At 44.5% G+C, this 22897-nt stretch overlaps 1 protein-coding gene across 1 annotated transcript in view; it reads left to right on the top strand.

The window, feature by feature from the left end:
- SESN3 (sestrin 3) overlaps positions 1–22897 on the top strand; it is a 428084-nt gene that overhangs the window by 357166 nt on the left and 48021 nt on the right. The window contains exon 9 of the mRNA XM_069639226.1: positions 14659–14803. Within this exon, the coding sequence (XP_069495327.1) occupies positions 14659–14803 (145 nt within the window). The remainder of the gene's footprint in view (positions 1–14658; positions 14804–22897) is intronic.

Raw genomic sequence — 22897 nt, forward strand, 5'->3', positions numbered from 1 at the left:
ATTTTCCAATTTACAGCCACAACACATAGTTTGCCGGGGCAGTAATGTGTCCGTAATGGAATTACCACCGCATTTTTTCTCCACACCATCATGTTTGTTATGAGGCCCATCATGTGGTATTTGTAAAGTGCAACATTCTTCGTTTCCATTGCCTAGAAGGCGCCAACGGATGTCGCAAAGGCAGGCTTTTACCTGCTGAAGAGCAAACAATTTGGGCCTCAGTACAGCACATGTTTTAGTAAGATTACCACTGGCGGTAAATACTGTTACTGCTGCTGGCCGTCTTGAGGGACCCCCCGGATTACAGGATTGTCTCTTATGGGGGTAACAGATGTGCGTTTATTGAAATACCGCAGCGGCTTTTCAGTAAAACTGCATGCATCGTTCATAACTATTTCCATCCTTGGCAATGGAAATGTATAATATTGTGCACAGGAGCACCCTTGCTCTATGCGCAACGGAGGATATGATACAAGCCCAGTTTTCTGAAGAGATTGCCTGCTGCGCGGCTATCACCATCCCCTTTGTACATATGACCCACTATGGCACCCGCCTGCAGAATCCTTAATACCCACCAAGATTACACACGGGTGCTAAAGGCTCTTTTGAAGAAGGAACACATTTTATTTTTTTAATGTTAACAGAGGCATCTATGAAATGTGTCCTTAGTCGCTATTCCTTATTGAGGATGTCCTAGTCATAAAAAAGGAAAGTAGACTTTCGCAGTATGGCACAGATTCATTGTTGCCACTGGTAAGTTGTTTTTTCCCTCTTTTCAAAAGTGCCCTTCGCACCTGCACGTGGTCTTGGTGCTAATGAAGTGGCAGCAGGTCCACCGTGCACTGCAGCCCGCCTTAAGGGACCCTCTCTTCTCTCAGGCCCTTGACTTGGGTGTGGCAGCGGATAATGAAGCCTCAGTAGTGGACCCCACTGCTGCAGTACAGAGAACGAGCGCTCCTTGCCCCCTTCGCTCTGTTACATTCCTAAAGGAGTCGTCTGGTAGGCATCCTTGATGCATGATCTTTCGCCCCTTTTTGGGGTTACCATGCATACTTTTTATTCCGGTGGTAAAGGGATATGCTTGCATTTACCTGTTACAACCGAGAAAACAAACAAAAGTCTCGGGAGCATAGCTCAGGGCCAACGTTCTCGCCTTGGAAGCAAGACGACTCGGAGCACCACAGGTTCGATCCCCGGGTCCGCGCTTAGAACCTCTGTGTATAAATCCCGTTATAAACAACCAATCATGCCACACTTCTGTGCTCCATCTGCACATTTGCCTCAACCCCTAGGATGGAGGCAGAGGGGTGGTGGTCTTTTCAGAGGTATTTCAATTGTAATTAGGCCGTATTTACCAGCGGCCTCATTCTTGTGTAATACCGCTGGTGGTAACTATACCCAAACCTCTAATGTGGCGGGCAGTAAAGCACAAAGTGTTCCTATATGTGTTGGGGAAGATTTTCCTTTTTGCTGTTTTTTAGCTCCACTTTGAGTCCTCCCAAGTCTTTCCACTGCCTTCCTGCATTTTTTACAGTTTCGTTTGAGTGACCTTAATTTTAAACCTCATTTAGCAATGTAACGCTTATGCAAAGACAGTCCAAATCTATGGGGCACAGACTTTCAATATTCTCTAAGAACATTAGACCTCACCTGCAGATTTTGAAATGTATGGACCGCTTCAGAATATTTCCTCCCTATAACCATAGATTTTCCGACTCCACAGAATGATGGAAAATATTTCTTCAGATTTTCGCATAGATTTCCATAGATTTGGAATGTTTCTACTCTTATGTTTAGGGGAACCTTTAGTAGCCTCTATGGCTATCATGGAAAAGGGTACCCTTTGTTCCCCATTATTGTATCGCTGAGTGAGACTATGCCGTGTGTTGGGCACAGGCTTGTGGCAACGTTTTATTGATTACATGTTGAGACGAGAGTGCACTATATTTTACTACATGGTATTCTCTGTGTAGGAGCCAAGAAAAAAGCTCCCCAATCGTTACTAAGCCTTTTCCCCATTCCACTGCCTTTTTCTGTGCTTCTTTGTACTTTTGTGTTGCTGGGAATGACCATATAGGGTAAGTGTCTTTTGCAAGCGTTGTACAGATCCACAAGGGCAGGCTGAATGAATGGGTACTGGTTTGGGTTGATTAGTATCTGCCAGAGGTTGGGCATCCAGGATTAGAAGGTTGCCAATTCTTTCATTTTCACAGTCATTGATTCTCTGCTCGGGCTAATGCCAGCCCTGCAGGTGTGTATGTCTGGCGGGTAGTGGAGCCATTCTTTGGTCGGCCACTGGACCTGATCCTGAAGAACTCGAGAGCACTGAAGGGGATTCTGAAGACTCTACTTGAATGCTGGAAGCTGTGCAGATGATGATGTATCCTACCAGGGCAAAGCTCTGCCTCTCCTCAACCAGGGAAAGACGGGTGAAGGTGATTCCCCCCCCCCCTTATAAAGTGAGAACAGTTTGCTGTGGCTCCCCTGAATCTCCTGGTTTCTATTGTGACTGGACCCCAACTGGCATTGCATGCTGCTCACTCTTCTGGCTGACTCCATTGTGGGAAATCCTGCCTTGTGGCCCTGCTACTGCTGCACTGTCTTTAGACCATGTTGTCTGCTTGTGCTGAGACCTTTATCCACTCCTGCGTTCCCTGTGACCTTCTGTAAGAGTCACAACAAGACCGCTCCACTGGTGCTGTTGTGATGGTACCTCTTTCTTGGTGGGGTGCTTGCTGGAAGCCGTTCCTCATCATGGATCTTGAAGTACTGCCCTATCATCTCCCAAGACTTAGGATCGTCATCTAGCCTTCTCCACAGCATTCCTCCGTGTGAGTACTCGCCCCCTGTGTCTATGGACTCCCTCCAAGCCTAGGAAGGCTCGGCTTGGAGAGAGTCCAAAGACTGGTCATCCACATTGGGGCTTCTGGGACGGTTTTGCATTCCCCTTTTGATGGCTCCATTGACTGTGACTCTCTTCATAGGACTAGAGTCCCTTTTATGCAGCCATCCCTCCTGCCTGCATTCAGTAGTGGAACCGGAGCGTCGGTCTCTTCTGTGGGGTCTACCGGACTCCCCAGCTAGGTGGCTGCCTTTGTCTGTGTCCTGAAGAACTGTAAGCCCAACTTACATGTTGGGCCTTTAGAACCGGCACAAGACCATTGGGGTTGTGCTTGTCTTTTCTATGTGGAAATGTTTCTGACTTTTTGAAGTGCCTAGAAGTAACTAAAACATGACTTGCTTGTGAAGTGTAAGTTAATATTGGTTTAGTTATCTGAGTTGGACGTTTTAAGACATGCAGTGAATTTTAACTCCCTAGTTTATATTTTTACTGGTTGTCTTATATATGCATCAAAAATGCATGTTCTCTCTTCAAAACTGTAGTCTTGATTACGGCTTGGGTATGTTTGCCTGAATTCTTTTTGTTCGCAGCAAACTGACCGGAAATGATTTGATCGTGGGCCAATTTAAACGCACATGCGTTTTTTTCTCCCGTCTCCAGTTTTAAGGAACCAGGGTCACCTCGCACCTCCAAAATTGCAAAATACCAACCATGGGGAGCGGGGTTAGTGTTTTGTAATATATACGACCAAATTGCCCTGAAGGCCAAATGACCCATGCAAAATTCGACCAAAGTGGTCATTCGGTCAATTGTAGGTCAACTTGGCTAATACCTTCATTACATGTTTGGCAGTGCAGTGAAGAAAGTGGCAGTGCTTCCAAATTCCGAGTTTGACGTTGAATGCTGGAGGTAAATCCTCTACTTTAACGCCAAATGCGCAGGGAAATTAAAAAACTTTTGCTGCTGTGTTGATGCATTCAGTTTGGTAGTACCAGGGAGCTGTGTGCTGGTGTATTTCTAGGCAGTGACTTTGCAGCCCCCCCCACCCCCCGCCTTTCCCCCTGTCTAGTTGAGTTTGAATGGTGTTCATGTGAGTGCGCTTGTAAATGAGAATGCAGTGTGAATGTTCTGGGCGCACGTGTTAGTGAGTAGGAAAAGTGACTGTGAGAGAATGGGAATGAATGCGAGGCCTGTGCTTGGGAGCATTGATGGATCTCTACAGTGACATGGCATGTTTTACTGGCATTTGTGGGAAAAGCAAACGTATGAGTGTTATGTGGAAGAGGGGTTCAGGTGGGGGTAGTTCAATGGAGCAGGCAGCCTAGACATTTTGTTACTGTGGCATTTTACTTGCATTAAGGGCGAGCCCTGGCCGACACGTGTGTTCTTACATTGGGGAGAAGGTGGGAGGGCATTTGTGCAGCCGGCCACAAAATGTTTCCTTACTGTGTGATTGAACGTTTTACTGGCATGAAGGACAAAGTCAACTTGCTTTTTGTAAGACGGTGGGGAAAGGATTGTTTGTACAACCAGAAATTAGATGTTTCCTTAGTTAGCATTTTTTTTACTAGCGTTAAAGGAAAAGTAAACATGAGCGTTATTACATGGGGGAGGGGCATTCATGCAGGCAGCATTGACATGCTTCCTTACTGTGCCATTGCATTTTTTACTGCCGTTAAGGGAAAAGTCACATGAAAAAAGTTTTTACATGGTGATTTGGGAAGCATTTGTGCAGCCAGCAATAACAAGTTTGGTTCCTTTGACAGGGGATATTTGCTGGCTTTAAGGGCAAAACCAACAGGAGTACGCTCTTACATGGAGTTACGTGCATATATTGACAAAGCCAGCATGTACATATTTTGTTATGGTATTATTACAGTGCATAATTCTACTAGCCACAGTTCTATGCGTGGTGGCCCAGGCTGGACCGGATTGTGGCACGCTCCATGTTTTGTTTAGGATTCTGAGAGCGGGGGCCCTCAGCATGGCTGTCAAGGGGCCCACGCATTTTTTCATACCACTGTTTCTAGGTTGTCTAGCTCGAAGGTATGGAAACAGATGGGAGTCTCCAGTCCTAAGGTGCAATGGCCAGGGCAATGGTAGTAAATTGATTGTAGACTTCTGTTGCTTGATTTATGTAGGGAGGGATTTTACTTTGACATGTGTGAGTGGCATAGTCGGTCTGCACATATTGTGTTTATTTGTGAAGAAGAGTGTTGGAGCACACAATTCATACCGTGGGCAATCAATATAGGATGAGAGCGGAATGCAGTTGGCACCAGTTAAACTAGGTGAAACAATTCAACTAGAGCAAACCAGTCATGCAGTGCTCTCAGGGAAACACGCTGCCTTTCACGGTGGCCCTCTTACTTCTGAATAAGATAGAGTAAGAAACGGAATTAGATAGGAGGCTTTAAATGCTGCTGGAGAAGATCCACCCAATAGCAGGGACCTGATTTCCACTAAATGAAAATAGAAGAGATGAAAGAAAAAGAAGGTACTTTAGGCGTGGAACTGAGTGGTCTGTTGAGTAAAAATAGGTCTGAAAGGAGAGCAAAGGTATGGGAAAGGATGGAAAGTGCTTGATGTAGCAAGTGCTGACTGGAGTTCTGATGGAGGGCCTCGCTTATGCCATCAGTCGATGTATAGTTTTTAATATCCACATGAGCCTATAATAAAAAAGGGTCTGAAAAGATAATGTGAAAACAATGGAAAAAACTGAGGGAGATGGAGACAAATAGGGAAAAGAAATGCAGATGAGTGAGGAGGATATGGGTGGGGAAAGGTGGCAGCACAAGGGCGAATGCCCAGTTAAAATACATCAATAATATAAATTCATCCCATTAAGAAATCGACAAAAGCTGGTATATGGCTAATTTATATCAAAATAGCAAAGCAGTACTCTGGCATTAAACCAGAAATCAGACTTTCTGAGCTGATTATTTCATGATCAGGAGGGTTACATTGTTTAATACAGTTGTTAACCATCAGTATTTTTCCACAGTACTCCTAATTTTCCTAGCAACACCCAAGAGCCTCAGTGAGTCCAACAGGGCCTTGGATACAGGGTAAACCCGGTAACCTACCCGGTAACCTTCTAGAAGTGGTGGAAAGTCTGTCAGTCTGTGATACAGCCCGCTCCCAGAGTATACACTGCCTGGATTTGTACAAGGTGTGTCTGTAATCTATATCCTACACACACACACACACACACCAACCCACACAAACACACGCACCAACACGCACACACGCACACACACACCACACACATCCCCAACACCAACCCAAACACACAACACACTCTCCCCAAACCCAAACACACAAAGAACACACAAACCAAGCACAACACACACACCCCAAACCAAAGATATAACACACACTCCCCGAACCCAGACACACACTCCTCAACCAACACACCACACCCCTCAATCCCAAACACACACCCCAACCCACACACAACACACACACAATCCCAATCTAAGCACACAACACCCCCACCCCAAACCAAACACACAACGCACACACACCCCAAACCAACCACACAACACACACCAACCACACAACACACTCCCTATAGGTTGGTCCCTCTGAACCTTTCAGCAAAGGTATTCAGAACAGCCTATCAATAATACTGCCTGTTTTTGCCGTTGCAACTATAGATGTAAGGATTCCCTTACTGGTGACACCAAGAAGACAGAGTTATTTGCATATGTGTGTATTGAGTCTGACATGGCTGTGTATCTGTCATAATAATCTATTTTCATGGAAGCAACACTCTGCTCCATAACAAAGACTTGTGTGCAATACCAATATGCATTGATGGCGTGGATATAAATGTAAATTCTCGATAATGTTAAAGGATATTTGTACCGCGCACTATCACCACCGGAGTGGTCCCCTGGCGCTCTACTAGAAGGAAGTCCAGTCTGGTTTGGCAACAAGTGAAAGCTGTGGTGGCATGCAGAAAATAATCTGATCTCTGCCATTACCACAATGATGTGGATGACACATGCAGAAATACATATTGTGTTTGTGTAATTCTGCATTCAGTTTTCAAAGAAAGTTCAACAGCTTCTACTATGAACATTGAAACTTTAATAAAATAGTTGTCACTTGATTTTGCAATTTGCCAGTAAGTCACTGGTATATTGGTCCTGATAAAGACGTATCGCCCGGCTCTGCAGGGTGTCAGGATCAGGTTCTGACTGCGTGCACACATTGCTGCAACGTGTGAAACAAACACTCAGTAGAATCTATCTTGGCTGCCAGGGCTATCATTTTTATCTTTGGGGCGGAGAGTTGAAAGTAAAAGGGCTTTAGGGAGTGAACAAGTCATTCCGATTTACAATCAGTGTATGTCTTAGGCAAGTAAACATTTTTTTAACTTTAACCTCAGTATTAATATATGCAAATGAAAAATGCATTTTTAACTTACTTTTCAGAACTGGAAGTAAACCTATTTAAACTCCAGAACAGGAAGTAAACCTATTTAAACGCCTTCCTATGACCCTGCCGTGCAGGTACTGCTTTGAAATGATGGAGCTGATGGGTTGGACGGCCGTAGGAAGGCACGCATGTGTCCCTTTTTCCTATTTTTATTGGGTAGTATTTTTTGTCTCCCTTGTTTTGTGGAGACTATTTGCCTGTTTTGTTAGACTAAAATTGTCTTGTACCCCCCAACCCTCTGTGGGGTTGGCCGTGCTTTGATTGCCATGTTATGGCCTTGTACGCTGGAAGTGGCAATGTAAAACTCGTGTTTCTTCCATCCACTCATGTGCTTCTTAATTGCAAATGTCTTATGTAACCTCAGCCATTTTCACATTCCTCCAAGTGCTAAATGCAAAGTCTAATCCGTCTTAGAGTATTAAAACATCTGTAGGGGAAGCGAGGGGGCAGGGAAGTGGCAGGAAGTACATGTAAAATGCATTAACCATGCATCACAGTTAGTGCCCTCCCATTTTTGCTTTTCCCTCCTGGATCACAAACCTCTTTTTTTCCATTGCGATTCCATTTAGTGGCTCAATTATGATTGCACTATGTGTAATATGCCCATAGGAGTCCCTTCGACTCCCAGGGCAGGGTACCGTACACTCGCCTAAAGTCTGTTTCACTTAAGCATGTCACCCTGTTTAGCTCTCTCTGTAACTCACTGGCTGGTGACAGGCTGAATGCTGCAGCATCCATTTTAGCTAGAAGTTGGTTCCTGTATGTTGGCAAATGTATGTGGCAAGGAAGCATTTCTTTTCATGTCAGGCTTGTACTTATAGGTCTGCTCTTTTTCCTCTTCACAGCCACACGCTCTTCCCTCCGAGTGTAATGCCATTTCTCCTCCTCTCCAACCTCTTTTTCCTTCTCTTTCCATACATTTTGAAGGCCATTGTTTTTCTTGCCTCAGACAGAGCCCCATTGCTAAATGATAATGATAATGATGTGTTATTTATATAGCGCCTTAATCCAAAGCGCTTTACAGAACACATATTTACATACAATATCACCCAACCGAAATTGGTACTCATTTATCGACCTCGGAAAGATGAAAGGCTGAGTTGGCCTTGCCGGGATTCGACCCTGCGAACTGCAGATCACGCTCAGATTGCAGCAGCGAGCGCTCAACCAGCTGAGCTATTTTACTGGCTTAAATGATGGGAAATATATTATTCGGTTGGAAGAAACAGCACAGTAACCTAGACGTTTGGATAACAAATACTTGGCATCAATAGACAATCACGGTGTGTGTCTTGGAACCCCACATCAATTGTAAACTTTAATTACTGTGTGCAAGCTTAAAACTGCTAGCAAAATCAATAAAAATTAGAGCACAAATTCAACCAATGGGGAGGCGCGACGCACAAAGGGCCATGGAGATAGGCTGACACACTATACTGTGCGACAGGCTTTCCCCTGGCAGGAAATATGAGGGGCCGGAGTCAGGGGGGTGACGCAGAATGGGATCGATGAAGGTGCAGGGTGGGTGGTCAAGTTCTACAGAGCAGGAAAGGGAGTTATGGGAGAGGCACCGAAAAACAGAGGGGATGACGGAAATCAGAGACTGGCCTTCAGCAGGCCGCCGGCTTCAGCATCACTCTTTTGCAGGTGAGTAACAATCCAAGATGCAGATGAACGTGATGTCTCAGAAATTGTGGCCCGTTGAGCCCAGGCTTGGATTCAATAGTCTGGATCCAACTCAAGTGGTGAGCCAGAAGGAGGAGTTGGACTAATCAGTGACATGTTCAAAACGAGTTTTATTTAAATTAAAACTCCTAACTTGCCGATTTGCTATGAGGGAAGTTCCCTATCTAACAAAAGTAAAACTAAGGGTGCTCGTCCAGTCCAAACAAAGTCTTCAGTCTGAATCCCAAGTACCTAACTGACCCTACAACTTTAGAAAAATACCTAACTAAAAATAAAAGGGAGGGTTGTATAAAAGCCTTCCTGTGGGCTTCTGCCTGGCCCCCTTGTATTCGACTTGTTCTCAGTGTCACAATTCTTGCAGATTGCCTTCACAGCTTGAGTATCCAATCCTTCTGGAAAATTAACAAATTTCGTCGGCCTGGGTTTCCCTCTCCCTTTGATAAGGAAACAGTTTCTGATTTTTAAAATGTTCCAATCCCTTCAGGATGCCTTGAAATTACACTTCTTCCTTTCCCACCTTCGTAATCTTGGGACTTTCTAAAGTCTGGTTGCTTAGTGGTTAAGTTTCTTGGTACAAACTTAGCTTAGGGCTTCTGCCCAGACAGGGAGTACAGCCTCCCTGATTTCATGCACATTGCTGTCAGGGTTACAGAGTATGCTGCACCTTCCTTTCACTCTGTTTCAACATAGGCCGTGTGGCTGTTTTTTAGGCCTTTCCATTTAATGGGTTTACAGCGCCTGGTATAACATCACTTGTCTACTGGTACGCGAATCCTGGCACACTCCTGAAAGTGTATCTTTTTTCTACTGTGCCATATTTTAGGGGGCTACACATTGTTGATTGGTTGCAGATTTTACATTCCTAAAAGTTAATAAAACGATAGAATGCAAGGACTGTATGCAAGTACATTATTGCTGATATAAGGGTCTGTTTGTTTGACTATACTATTTTTAGTACGCAAATATTATCTCTATAATAGATTACATATAAATAAATGAAAAAGCATTCTGTATTTGTTTTTTCGTATGGGTATTTGAGATATACTATATTACAAGTGTAAATGCTTGTTGTTTTTGTGATAAAACTATGTAGGGATGTTATCGATGACCTCCGTTTACCATCCACACATAGGTGTAATATAAGTTGGTTCCTGTATGTTCTGGTGGTAGACCCAAAAACAATATTGTTTTCCAGTAGTAAACCTGTTGGGTGCTCAGAGGCAGTGGTTTATATTATACAAAGTGTAGAGAACCACTATTTCCTGCACCCTCCATAAAGTATAGCAGTATTGCCTGCCACAAAATCTGCCATACCCCCGAGGTGGGTATTTTGATCGCCTCGATGGTGCAGGGTTATGCTCGGTCAAGCAGGGCATGATGAAAATCTATTAATTAGAAAGATCGATATTGAAAGGGTGGAGCAAAAGGCCTTGAAGAACTGCACAGTATAAGGATTGTTGCTTTAGATTGCAAGGACAGAGAACAGTGATCTGGCCGTAAGGAACAAAATGATCCAGGAAAGTGCTGGGGCTTGGAGAATGGCAATGTGGAGGTGGGAAGATGAATTTGGTGATTGATAGTGTTCAAAGAAGCTGACCAGACCAGCAGTCTGAGGGAGACACCTCCCGTGCTGAAAGCAAGCACATACATGTCATGGGCAACTGGGACAATGACGCATTTGGTACACCATTGGGGGGGGGCTAAAGCCAGCCTTGTGGCTATACAGAAGATTGTTATCTTGCATAGAGCACTGGAGCCCTGCCCTGCAATGCTTTCAAGGAATTGGACTAGACCGGGCAAACTAGAGGTTGGGTGAGAATTTCCTGAAATTGATACCCATGGAGGATTTCCTGATATACAACATGAATGACAATTACTGAAGAGAGGACAACATGAGTAGGTGTTGTAACGTGTGTGTGTGTGGGGGGGGGGTATTCAGTCTTTGACAAGGAGGTGGGCATGATGTAAGGGAGAGTTGATTTGAAATAGAGGCGATGCAGTTTGTATTTGTATTTGTTTTATTTGTAACGCGCACCATCAGGCCCGTAGGCATCAGGGCGCAACTTAGACATGGTTACATGAGCGAACAGTTAAAAAAATCAACAAATTTACAGTACATAGTGATCAGGGCATACAGGCAATATATACATATATACAGACGTAGTTTGTGGCAAGAGTTTGCCGAAGTGGGTCTGGGCATCAAGGCTGGTTAAAGAGCCAGGATTTGGTTTTAGATTTGAAGGCGTTAAAGCTTTCTTCAGCACTGATGGTGAGAGGGAGAGCATTCCAAAGCTTAGAGGCTAGGACGGGGAAGCTAGATCCACCCGCCTTTTGGAGTTTGAACCTAGGAATGGTTAGGCAGTGGGTCTGAGCCGTTCTCTGCGAGCGGGTAGGTGCGTGTCTGGAAAGCCGGCTGCAAAGATATGGTGGGGCTTGGTTAGCTAGGCATTTGTGGGTGAGGCCTAAGACTTTCAGTGAAATTCTCTGTTTGACCGGTAGCCAGTGTAGGTTGGATCTGGATTCCGAGATGTGATGGTTTCTAGGGATGTTTAGGGCAGCTCTAATAGCGTTATTTTGGGTAATTTGCAGTTTGTTCAAGTTCTCTTGGCTCGTTCCAAGGTAGAGGGCGCTCCCATAGTCCATTTTGGCCATGATGAGCGTTCTGGCTAGGGTGACAGTGTTGGGTGTAGTCAGAAATGGCCTGCAGGCTGTAATGAGTTTGCAGGTGTAGGCTGAAGAGGATCTGACTGCGTTTGTTTGTCGGGTTAGTGATAGAGTGGCGTCAAGATAGACGCCAAGAGTGTTGCCATCGATGATGAATGATCGGTAGGATGGCTCAAGTTTGCTGAGACGTTGCGTGGTACCCAAGATGAGGAGCTCGGTCTTGTCAGTTGTGTCGTTTTTAGGAGGGAAATGCGTGGGTAGATTTGGGAGATTGTACTATGGGAGACCAGAAGAACAGTCCTAGTGAGGGTGATGCTGTGGTAATCTGGAGATATTTTTGTTATATAAGATGGGGATAGTTCATTAAATAGGACACCGCAAAGGGGCGCTTTCTGCCATTGAGTGTTGTCTACACCTGAATTGGAAGAATTCAGATGTGAACCATTTTGCAGAAAGTTTCAAGATGGCAATTGTGATCTTTTTGTTCATAATGTAGATGTGGTTCCTAATTAAATAAGATTTAAGGATGTTCTACTTCATGCCAGCAGTGCCTGTAACAAACTGCAATCCCCCATTTGAAAGCAGCATGTTTCCACTGTAGCACTAATTTAGCAGCCGATGGTTTAGCTAAAGCCTGCATAGATTACTGAAACACTTGAGTTGGAGCAACAACAGATGGCACTGAACACTGCAGTGCATTTAGCGCATGGTTTCCAATCAAGGTACCACTTTTCAAAGACTTTTGAAGCTGTGCACTGGCTCGCGGTCTGTGTTAGTCAAGTTTAAGCTGGCTTACTGGAAGACAATATGGTGTATTCATGATATTGCTTTGACAAACTTGAAAGGCATAGTTGCATATTTAACATTGTTGTTATAGGAGGACATCATTAGTGACTAAGAAGAGTAGGCTGGTGAGTGTTGCAGAGTAAAATGGATCAAGTATGCGTTTGAAATAAACTACTATCCCACTTTCGTACCCATTCATCGTAACCACCTTACTGCAAACCCCTGACAATGTACATCTTCTGCAGCGCTCCTCCGCCAGACACAGTACAGATAACAAGCGCGCGGAATGGCACCTCCATGCAGTTGTCTCTTGTGGGCACCTTGTACTGTAACAAGTGCCACGATGTCCTCGGGCTGTTGTGCGCTATATAAATACGAATAAAACAAAAAGTAAGAATGTTCTCATTCATGAATTATTTTAATGGAGTTCTTAGTGTGCCTGTGTTTTCTGCCTTCACCCTTCTGGTGGAGCTCTTTGCCATCATATTAGTTTCTCTGATGAGTTAATGACCAGTTGGTCTAGCCACATCATGAATTGTCACAACGTACCCTGTTGTCACTACTCTGGTCTCAAGCTCATGGGCGGATTCTGATGTGGTGTATCTGATTCTGCAAAATAAGGCTATTTGCAGCACAAAGAGTGCTGTATCTATGCCTTATTTGGTCTGATGTGCTAAAAGCGAGGCCCGCGATTTTCCAGGGTGTATTTTATTTAAGAAACTGTGCTCTAAACAAAGCCATCTGCAAAAAACAATCTGCAAAGCGTCACAAATCCAAGTGGTTCTCACAAAGGGGTACAGTATTTGGGCCAAGGAGGCAAATCCAGAAAAGGGGGGAAAAGAGCGTAAAGCATGATGTCTATCTCTCTCTCATTGGGACTTCACAAAGCCTTTCCCTGTCACTCATTCTTTGATTTTGGGGTCTTCTTGAGCTTCCTGCTTTCTCAGTGAATGGCTTCAGTGCAGTTGGGGCTTTCCTCCCAGTACCTCTGTTCCAGAATGGTTCTCCCCCTCGGGGTCCATGCCAAAAGGTTTAGTTTGGAGAATGTTTACAAGTGTCTACAGTCCTAAGCCAAGCAGAGGTCACCAATGTGCCCCCACGTCCCTTCTCCTCGGTTTCTTAGCAGCTCCCTTCACCTGGTTCTGTGGCCCACAAACCCAATCTGTCCCAAGGCCGTCTGCTATCCCTTTGTCCCCACCTTTGCAAATGGCTTCACATGCACCTCCGTGACACTTTGCCACATGCTCGTTTTTCCTCGCTGTTCAGTCTCTCTTTTCTCCCTTCGTTACACCTGAAACAGCTATACCATTTTAGGGTTTGACTTGCCCATTCCTCCATCCTCCTTCTGTTGTTCACTTACTGCACTCCTCCTGACACCTTCCTCCAACCACCGTCTAATGATCTTCTTCTGACTCGTGACATCTTTGTCCAATTTCCACCAAATGATAGCGTTCTGCTCGTGACTCTATTCTCCAATCTGTATCTGATGGTCTCGTTCTCCCTCCTCCAGTCTTCCACTGATATACCCCTGTCCACTCTCCTGCCTCCTGCTCCAACTACTCTAAACAGCGTCAAAACCCCACTGATTGTTTAAGTCTACTGGTTTCTCTGCTGGCAATGGCTACTGCTGCGGGCCTTTTGCTTGCAGACCCGTGGACTGTGGTATGAAGATTCCAGGCAGGTCTGCATGCTGCTCTTCCATACCAACGGCTCTTGTGCACTTAGCGGAGTGCATGTGCATGACCCTGCTGCAACCCCAACACCGCCCTCTCCTGCTTTAAACCACTCTCTTTCGTCAAACAGAGTGTCCTGGAATAAGCAGAGAGGGTGAGAGACTGCCTGTGCTCCCGTTTTGTGCATTCCTTCATATAAATCGGTCCATACAACAATATTTTCCAGTCTGTATTGATGTGCCAGTTTTACTAGTGTTACGGGGGCTTGGGGCCATTTCCCACCTCAACAAAGGCTCTATTAAACCTTGATACTAAATGTGATGATTTCTTAAAGGGACAATACATGTAATGGTACACTGTAGTAATTAACCTGCCTTACACTGGTGGTATGGTCGCGGTAACCCAGACACCCTCCCCAACCGCATTGTGACGGCACCTGGCCACCCTTCGGTACCCACCATTGACCTTTCAGCTTGTCACAGTAGCCAACTAACACAAGATATTACATTTGTTGAATGATGAAAATGATGGCTAATAAATCGGAATTTACTCTTTCCTTAGATATGATGACTATGATTATGGTGAAGTTAATCAGTTACTTGAGCGAAGCCTGAAGGTTTACATTAAGACGGTGACCTGCTATCCTGAAAGAGCTACGAAGCGCATGTATGATGGTTACTGGCGTCAGTTCAAACACTCGGAGAAGGTCAGTATCTCACAGGCAAACGGCAACTCTGCCCTGCTCGGTACAAACACTGTAATATATAAATATTTTCAAAGAATCTGTGTCCATCAGTCTTATTCACATGAAAATTAAAAGGCCTGCTGGAAGATGCGACCGTGCCAAATATGTTGATTGTTGCATGGCTCTCTGACGTTTTTGGTGGGACTTCCATCTTAAGCCATTCTGACCCCTTTGTTATTAGACTAAGCGATCCTGCCATTCCTTGCCATCTGTTGGGTGAATCTAAACGTCATGAAGTATACTTTTAAAGATTGTTTAGCACGCAGTCACAGCCTTTTCCAGGCAGTACCCTTCTCCCTTCCACATAATTTGAGGTACCCCTTCTTGGTTGTGGCAGTTCTGCAGGCGTGGCGGGGCCATGCACTGCTGTCCGATTATGACCAAAGCCAGCATATCGAAAGGCCTTGCCCATCTTTTATTTTTCGCTAGAAAACCTATCACAGGGCTGCCTACTAAGTCAGGCCTCTCCCATTTCCAAGGCGTAGAAGTAGTACTGCTTTGTAAATAAACTCAAAATGTTTCAACTCTGTTTAATAGAGAACCACAGAATACATGTTAATTTCTTGAACAAGTCGCTACTTCCCCAGTGCACATCCATTCTCTCAGCCTTTCCGCTTTGGTTCAATCTTTGTTCTATTTATTTGTTGAGCTTTACTGAGTGCTTTCACCAACTTACTCACGAGGGAGGACTACCGGGTAGATGGTCCTCTGAGATTGAGGAGGGAGTGCCCATGGGTGAGACATGGTATCCCCCCCTTTCCTGACAGTAAACTACCCAACTTTCCTTCCCTTTCTGTGGGACACTACAACTCCCATAATTCCTGTTTTCCCTTTGACTGCCAAAGTATGAGCCCAAGAAGATGAGGAATGAGGCTATGAAGATTACCCCTAGCACTTTACAATGGCCCTGTCCCATCAATGAGCCCAGGCAGGGTCAGGCACTGTTTCAATCACACACACCTACCTAGCTATCCGTTTGAGGATAAAAGGTGGAGCACACATGCACACTTTGAACGAGCCTTAGTACGAGAAGGAACTGCTGCAAACCAGGCTGCGGAGATCTGAGGGCCAAGGGGCTGTTCGAATGATGAGAGAAGCGAAAGAAAGCCAGGCGAACAGACCGACAACTATGAGAGAGCCTTCCTTTGAAGTATTCCAAGGTTGCCTGTTCCCCTCCCGGGTGAACGACAGAGTTGGGTAGGAGCAGAGGAGTCATTGGTAAAGACCTTGATGGCCGCATTCAAGACGAAGAAGAAAGAACCAAGATGAACACAACCAGTGAGTTACCAAATGAAACAAAAGCCCACTTTGTGTTGAATGCAAGTGAAACTTTATCAAGCGAAGGTTACGCAAACTATGATAATCGCGTGAAGAGGGATTCGAGTGTCAAAAGCAACGCGAGTTATTACAAAATAACAGAGTGGTCCTGGGGAGGTGAATTGCATTATCAAAAGTATCTGTGAAATGTGTTTGAACTGTAGCACCAGGCTAAAGGAAGAAAGCTGTGAAATATTTTGAGTGGTGATAAAAAAGAAATGTAAGGCGCAAGCCCAGCCGAGGGAAGCTTATGAAAGGAACTACAAATACCAGAAATCTTTAGTATGTTGAGAAATCACATGTGAACTGTGAATTATATTGAACGGACGTCAAAGTGGTCATGCATAGGAGTCTCTAAATCCTGTACAGTTTCGAAAGTCTTCAACCCTAATGAAATAACGAAATGAAACATGAACAAATTAACCCCACAAAGTGAATTTTGAGAACCAGTGTCATGAAGTGAAAATGAGAAGAAACGTGGGGAAGGGAACCCGACACAGTGAATATTGAGAACAAGAGTCATTGAAGTGAAAACGAGAAGAAACGTGGGAAAGGGAACCCGACACATTGAATATTGAGAACAAGAGTCATGAAGTGAAAATAAAAGAAGGCTCAAGCCTGGCTGAGGGAAGCCTAAGTGAAAGTGTGTTACAAAGAGAGTGAATGACAAAACTTGAGCCCTAATGAGGGAAGCCAGAGTGAATTGAACCAAAATAAGTATGAAGAAAAACCTGGACTTGGGTAAGGGAAACCTGAGGGGTCTATTTGAGAAAGTGTTAAACTGTATATTTTATTCAAGGCAGGAAAGCCTAAAGAAACAGTTTTGAACTGAGAAGCGCTCAATGCCCAAGAATTAACTGTTGAATTGAACCAGAAAGCCAAACATTGAGAGAACTGTGCCATCCAGCTGTGCCTTTTCTTAATTCTTGAGACCCTGTGCCTTGAACGTGGGGAAGGGAGTTGTCACCTGCTTGTAAAAGCCATTCTAACTTTCCTTTTGAGACACTATTTTCTTTTCAGATGTATTCCCTTTTCACATTTGTTATTTAAGAGTGAGGGCAAGGTTAGGTTTATAACACAGACACTTTATTTGACTAGACTGACTTGGACTGGTTTTCTTTTGTTTAATGGTAGAGACTACTCCCATTATAGAGTTGGGGCCAGTTAGGAATTTTCCCAACCCTTTGACACTTTGTGTCTGTGTTTACTGTTTGATACCATGCCTTCCTCCCATCTCACAAATCTTTGATTACTGCTAGGGTAGAGACTTTCCATTGCTTTTCTCTGTTATTCAAGGGAGGTTTGGGTTTCCATGTGCTAGTTACAGTTGGCCTCCTTCCCTCTTCTATCCATGCATGTATTTGGAGCCTCCAGGTGACATTTCGTTATGGTATGTTGATTTATACCACGCACTGCTACCACCCAGGGGCAGCCTCCAGGCACTTTCGTGGCTCTGCAATAGAGGGGTTTGGGGAGGTTAGTGAGGATAGGGTGAAAGGATAGGTTCAGAACCAGGAGAAACTGGCGTTTGGGAGTGTTGTTTTGCATGTGTGGGTGAGTGCATGATGTCTTGTGAGTTGTAACCGGACCGTAAGATGCAGTGCCTCAGTGTTTGGTAGTGTTTTGCGTTGATTTATGTCTGTTGTGTGGGTTGGGGCGGCTTTGGTTGTGCGCCCTAGTTAGTGCCCCTGAGGGATCCAGAGGCATGGGTGACCCTAGCTATAAGAGTATCCGGTGTCTTGGTGTGTAATTGCATTGGTGATAGTTGTATGGACTATGTGGGTGGTTCACTAGGTGGTTCTAGGTGTTCTACAGCATCTAGAGATGCTGGGTGTTACATAGACTGATTCTTGGTTTGTTTATGTGTGGAGTGGCTAGCCCACGGTCTGGTGTGGCGTTAGTTATGTTGGAGGAGCAGGATGGGTAAATGTGTTAGGAAGTCGGTCGGGTTGGTGGAGCCTCTGGCGCGGCTCTTTGGTTGCCGCTTGACGGTATCTAGCCAGTTTCTTCTTTGTGGTGATTTGGCCCATCTCGTCTCCTCTCTAGTTGTTTGTCTGTGGTGTTATTGTTGCCAGTGTCCCTTCGAGGTTGTCATTGTCTGTTGAATAGCCAGGTTTTGAGCCATTTTGTGAACATCATGTGGTCTTCTTTGGTTCTAATTTCTTTGGGCATGGTGTTCCAGATGTTAGCAAATAGACGTGAGAATGCTGTTCCACCAAATGTTCTTTTTTCGTATTGTTTTGCCTCTATTTGTAGGTCGTTTCTGGACCCTTTGGTCCCTTCCTGGGCGATACTGGCTAATCTCGTCTTTGAGGAATGCAGCTCCTTATCTGTGCAAGGCTTTGTGGGTGATGCAGAATGCTTTGAATTTGATGCGCTTTTTTACTGGTATTCAGTGTACGCTTTTCAATGCTGGGGTGTTGTGGTCTCTTCTGTTTAGTCTTAATAGGATCCTGGCTGCTGTATTTTGCGCCCTTTGGAGTTTCTTGGTGAGTATTTTCGGCATTCCTAGGTAGAAGCTGTTTGCATAGTCAGTTCTTGTGAGTATCGGGGATATGATTGTGAGGGTTCTGTGAGGGAAATGGAGGTAGGGGAGCAAACCTCTGAGCAGTCGTAGTAGGAAGAAGCTTCTTTTGGCAATTGCATTAACTTGCGGTTCCAGTGATAGTCCGTTGTCCATTCGTTTTCCTCGGTTATTTACTACATCGGTAGTCTCTGGTTGCATTCCCATGCCGATCGGCCAGCTCAGTTGTGGATTCCCTCAGTCGAAGCTTGCAGGTCAGAGCAACATTTCTGTTTTTGCCTGGTTCAGTTTAAGGTTATTGGTTGTCATCCAATTGGAGATATCTGTGAGACAGTTGTTTAGGCTGTTATTTTGTTCCTGGGTTCTGTTTGTTTTCACAATCAGTTGTGTGTTGTCTGCATAGTTGTAGGCGGTAAGTGCGTGGGTTTGAATGATTTTAATTAGTGGGCACATGTAGATGTTGTAAAGCAGAGGAGAGAGGCTGGGTGCCTGTGGGACTCCACAGGATATATTTTTGGTGTTTGAGGTGAACGGTTTGTTAGGAATGAGGTATGCCAATTTAGTGCGGATTCTTGTATGCCACATTGCATCAATCTTTTTATTAGTGTTGCATGGCTGATTGTGTCAAATGCCGCTGAATAGTATGAGGACTGATTGGGCATCATAGTCTGCGTTTATTTTCTGGTTGTCCCATATCGATAGGAGTGCCGATTCTGTTCCTCTCATCATTAGTTGGAAGCCAACTTTTGACCGGTCGAGTATTCCATTTGTTTCAACATATTTATGAAGGATTATGTACACATGGTTCTCCAGGATGTTTCCTGGGTAGGGCAGGTTGGATATCGGTCTGTAGTTGCTCAGATCTTCTGCGCTTTCTGATTCCTTTTAATGTATGCTGATTTGAAGGGGGATGGTATTATTCCTCTTTTGAATGATCGATTCATTAGGTTCCGGAAGTGTGTCGCTGTGGTTCTGTGGTTGAGGATTCGTTTGAAGATGTCAGGGGGGCAGGGGGCCATTGGGGATCCTGCAAGGTTGGTGTAAGGATTAGTGTGGTGAAGGTTTCTTCTGTGATTGGTTCTAGGCAGGTGAGTTTTGCTGCAATCTGCATTTCACCCCCGGTGTCTGTGGTCCGGCACTCATGTTTGTATTTGCCTGGGTTAGGTTGATGATCTCCTGGATTGTATCTATTTTTTTTATCTCAGGCGGTTGCTGATGTCACAAAGTGCATGTGTCTGGATGATGGAATTCTTTCAGGAAGAGTTCTTTTTTATCTCTTTGATGATTTTGAAGAGTTCTTACTGTGGATTGGTTGCCGATTCTATTCTTGTGTCATAATAGTACTTTTTTGCTGTGAGGACTGTTGATTTATATAGTTTGAGTTGCCTTTGGTATTTTATTTTGTCTTGGCCGGTGTATTGTTCTCTCCATTTATTATCCATTTTGCGGTTGTTGTGTTCTTTCAGTTCTTCTGTGAACCATTTTCCTGCCTGGTTTTTTTGGTGCATCTTCTGTTGTGCCTGTGGTTGTTTTGTTGGGTTCTGTTTCGCTTGTGAGGGTTGAGTCTAGAAGGTTTGTTAGAGCCTCTAAGTCTAGGTTCTTCCAGTTTCTTTTTATGCTGGTATGGAGCATTTCCTTTCACGTTGGTAGGCGGGTTTGGGATGTGATGTAGAATGGTATCAAGTAGTGGTCGCTCCATGCCATTTGTGTAGGTGGCCCGGATGCGCAGCATCCAGGGTGTGTCCGGTGTCATGGGTGGATCCATTTACTATTTGCTTGAAATGCAAAGTTTCTAGGAGTGCGCAGAGTGAGTTTGCTGTGATTTGCTTTCTTTTTTGAACCAGATGTTGAAGTCTCCCAGTATGACTAGGGTGTCGTGGTTGATAAAATGGCAGCTGCGTCCGCTAGTTTTGTTGTAAAGTCGGGTTGTAAGAAGGTGGCCTGTAGATCAGGAGGAATACTATGTTGGTTTGGTAGAGTTCTGTCTTGATGAGGAGGGATTCACAGTCTTCTGTGTTTGTTGTGATGAGTTGAGATGCTCGGATGTGTTCTTTGTGTATAATTGTGATTTCGCATCCTCTTCGGTTTTCTCTGTTGTCTTGTATTAGTTTAACATTCTCTGGTATTGCTTCGTTTGCAATGGCTTTGTAGTTGTCTGATAACCAGGTTTCTGTAAGAAAGAGCATGTCTGTGCCTCCTTTGCTTAGATAAGAAGGTCATGGATTTCTATTCAGTGTTTTGCCATGGATTTAATGTTGAGAAGGCTGCAGTGTAGTTTGTTTGATTTTTCTTACGGGTTGTTATTTGTATTGTTGCTTGGGTTCGGTGGGTTGTCGGTTGGGTTTCCGTTGTTGGTGGTTTTTCCTGGCTGAACCGGTTGGGAGGTATGGTTCTTTGGTGATCGGTCTCTTTGTTGATCGTTCTCTTTGTTGAGTAGAGTGATGAGGTTTATGGTGGGGTTGGTTGGTTTCGGTTCGTTCCAGGTGGTGAACTGTGTTGGTTCCCGTATATTACTCTCTGAGCCTCATGGGGCATAGCAAATTAATCCCAAAGTCCTTACATTATGACTCAGTGGGCCGCCAAGCATATGACCACCCTTAGAATGCTTCGCAGTACATCCCCTGACACATACACCAATTCACAAATGCAGAGTATCAAATGAACAACAACATTGACAAGACACCAGGCAGTATGGAAACCTAAAAGCCGACATTATCAATGTGTCAGAAAAGTGTTGATTTCATCATTTAACTCTACCTTTTTCATGGTTTTATGAATTGGCTTTAAATATCCCTTTCGGTGTGCCGACACCATTTCATTTACATTTGGGCCTCATTACGAGTTTGACAATTTAGTAAAACTTTGTAAGTCTGTTACTGGCAGCTATTTGTGTGGTAATGGAATTATGCCCATCTCTGATGAACCACCAAACTCTGAGTTTGCAGGTGACGCGGAGGACTTGCCTCCAGCAAATAACTGGTAAATTCTCCCTTTTCCCTCCAGAATGCATGTATTTATTGCATTGGACTTACTGCTTGCATTAAAACACGCAATTTCCCTATGGAGTCCTGTGTTCTCCAAAAAATGGAGCAGTACACCACCGTTAACACACGTAATTCCACAGTAAATCTGCAGCACTGAGAGGCGGTAAATGGGCTTGGAGGTTATTCCATCTGAATTATCAAATTCATGATGAAGCACCCTGTCCTATAGAACTGTTAATTCTTTACCATCCTGGGGTAAAAACCTTTGCACATGTTGAACCAGTGCCCCGCAGACAATGTGCTTCTTAAACAAGTTTCCATTAGGCCCTCAAAGATCTATGAGGCAATTCTTGAAATGCCCTCGCAGCCCCGACTTGGACTTTTACCAGGTGTTTGGCTGTGGTTTACTAGAAATGTGCTTTCTCTTCCTAAAAGCTTTGCTGTTCAAGCGCAATGGATGTCGCATCCATGAACAGCATATCTTTTAAATGGCCCTCTGTTTTGATTTACTGCTTTGCATGCAGCACCAGCGCCTCCTTGTTATCGTTGCAGATCATAGATGACAGCATATAACCAAGTACACACACACAAACACACACCCCTCCCTCTCAGGTTATATCCCCATTTCAGCTCCACTCTTTATAAACCCAGGATTACAAGTTCAAGAATGCAAAGCAAAAACTGGGACAAACTGCCTTTCCCCCCAAATGCACCTCACTCATTTCCCACATTCCCAGCGCAGAGCAACTGCAAAGTCTGGCTCATGTCATGATCTGCCCACTGAGAGCTTGCCCAGCATGGTAAATCATTAGAGGGCAGCAGAGATCTAAGCTTGGTCAGTTTGCTTGTCATTTTCTTTGAATAAGGTGTCCATGATATTTCATCTGTGCTAAAAGGGCAGTAAAAAAAAGTAATGTACAGAAATGTTTGTGTTCAGAAGGGTGCAAACCTATTGAGAGGATTTCGAGAGGTGAACTGAGAGAATTGAATGTGCCCATTTACTTTGGGAGACTACCCCCATAGTGTAAATAGGACTGGTTGGCAAGTATGAGCATCCCCACCTACTAGTACATACCATACACTACAATACCCCAGAGCATCTCCACCAGAGACAGTAAGGAGCACTGCAATCCTCCTCCTTCTCTTCTGTGGGTGTGCTTTCCCACTGGTGAGGTAGATGGCAAAATGTGTGAAGAAAACCTTCAGAGTGAGGGGCCATTGTTAGATGTC

Source organism: Ambystoma mexicanum, chromosome 7q, assembly GCF_040938575.1.
Source record: "Ambystoma mexicanum isolate Mex_15411 chromosome 7q, UKY_AmexF1_1, whole genome shotgun sequence".
Classification (NCBI taxonomy): domain Eukaryota; kingdom Metazoa; phylum Chordata; class Amphibia; order Caudata; family Ambystomatidae; genus Ambystoma; species Ambystoma mexicanum.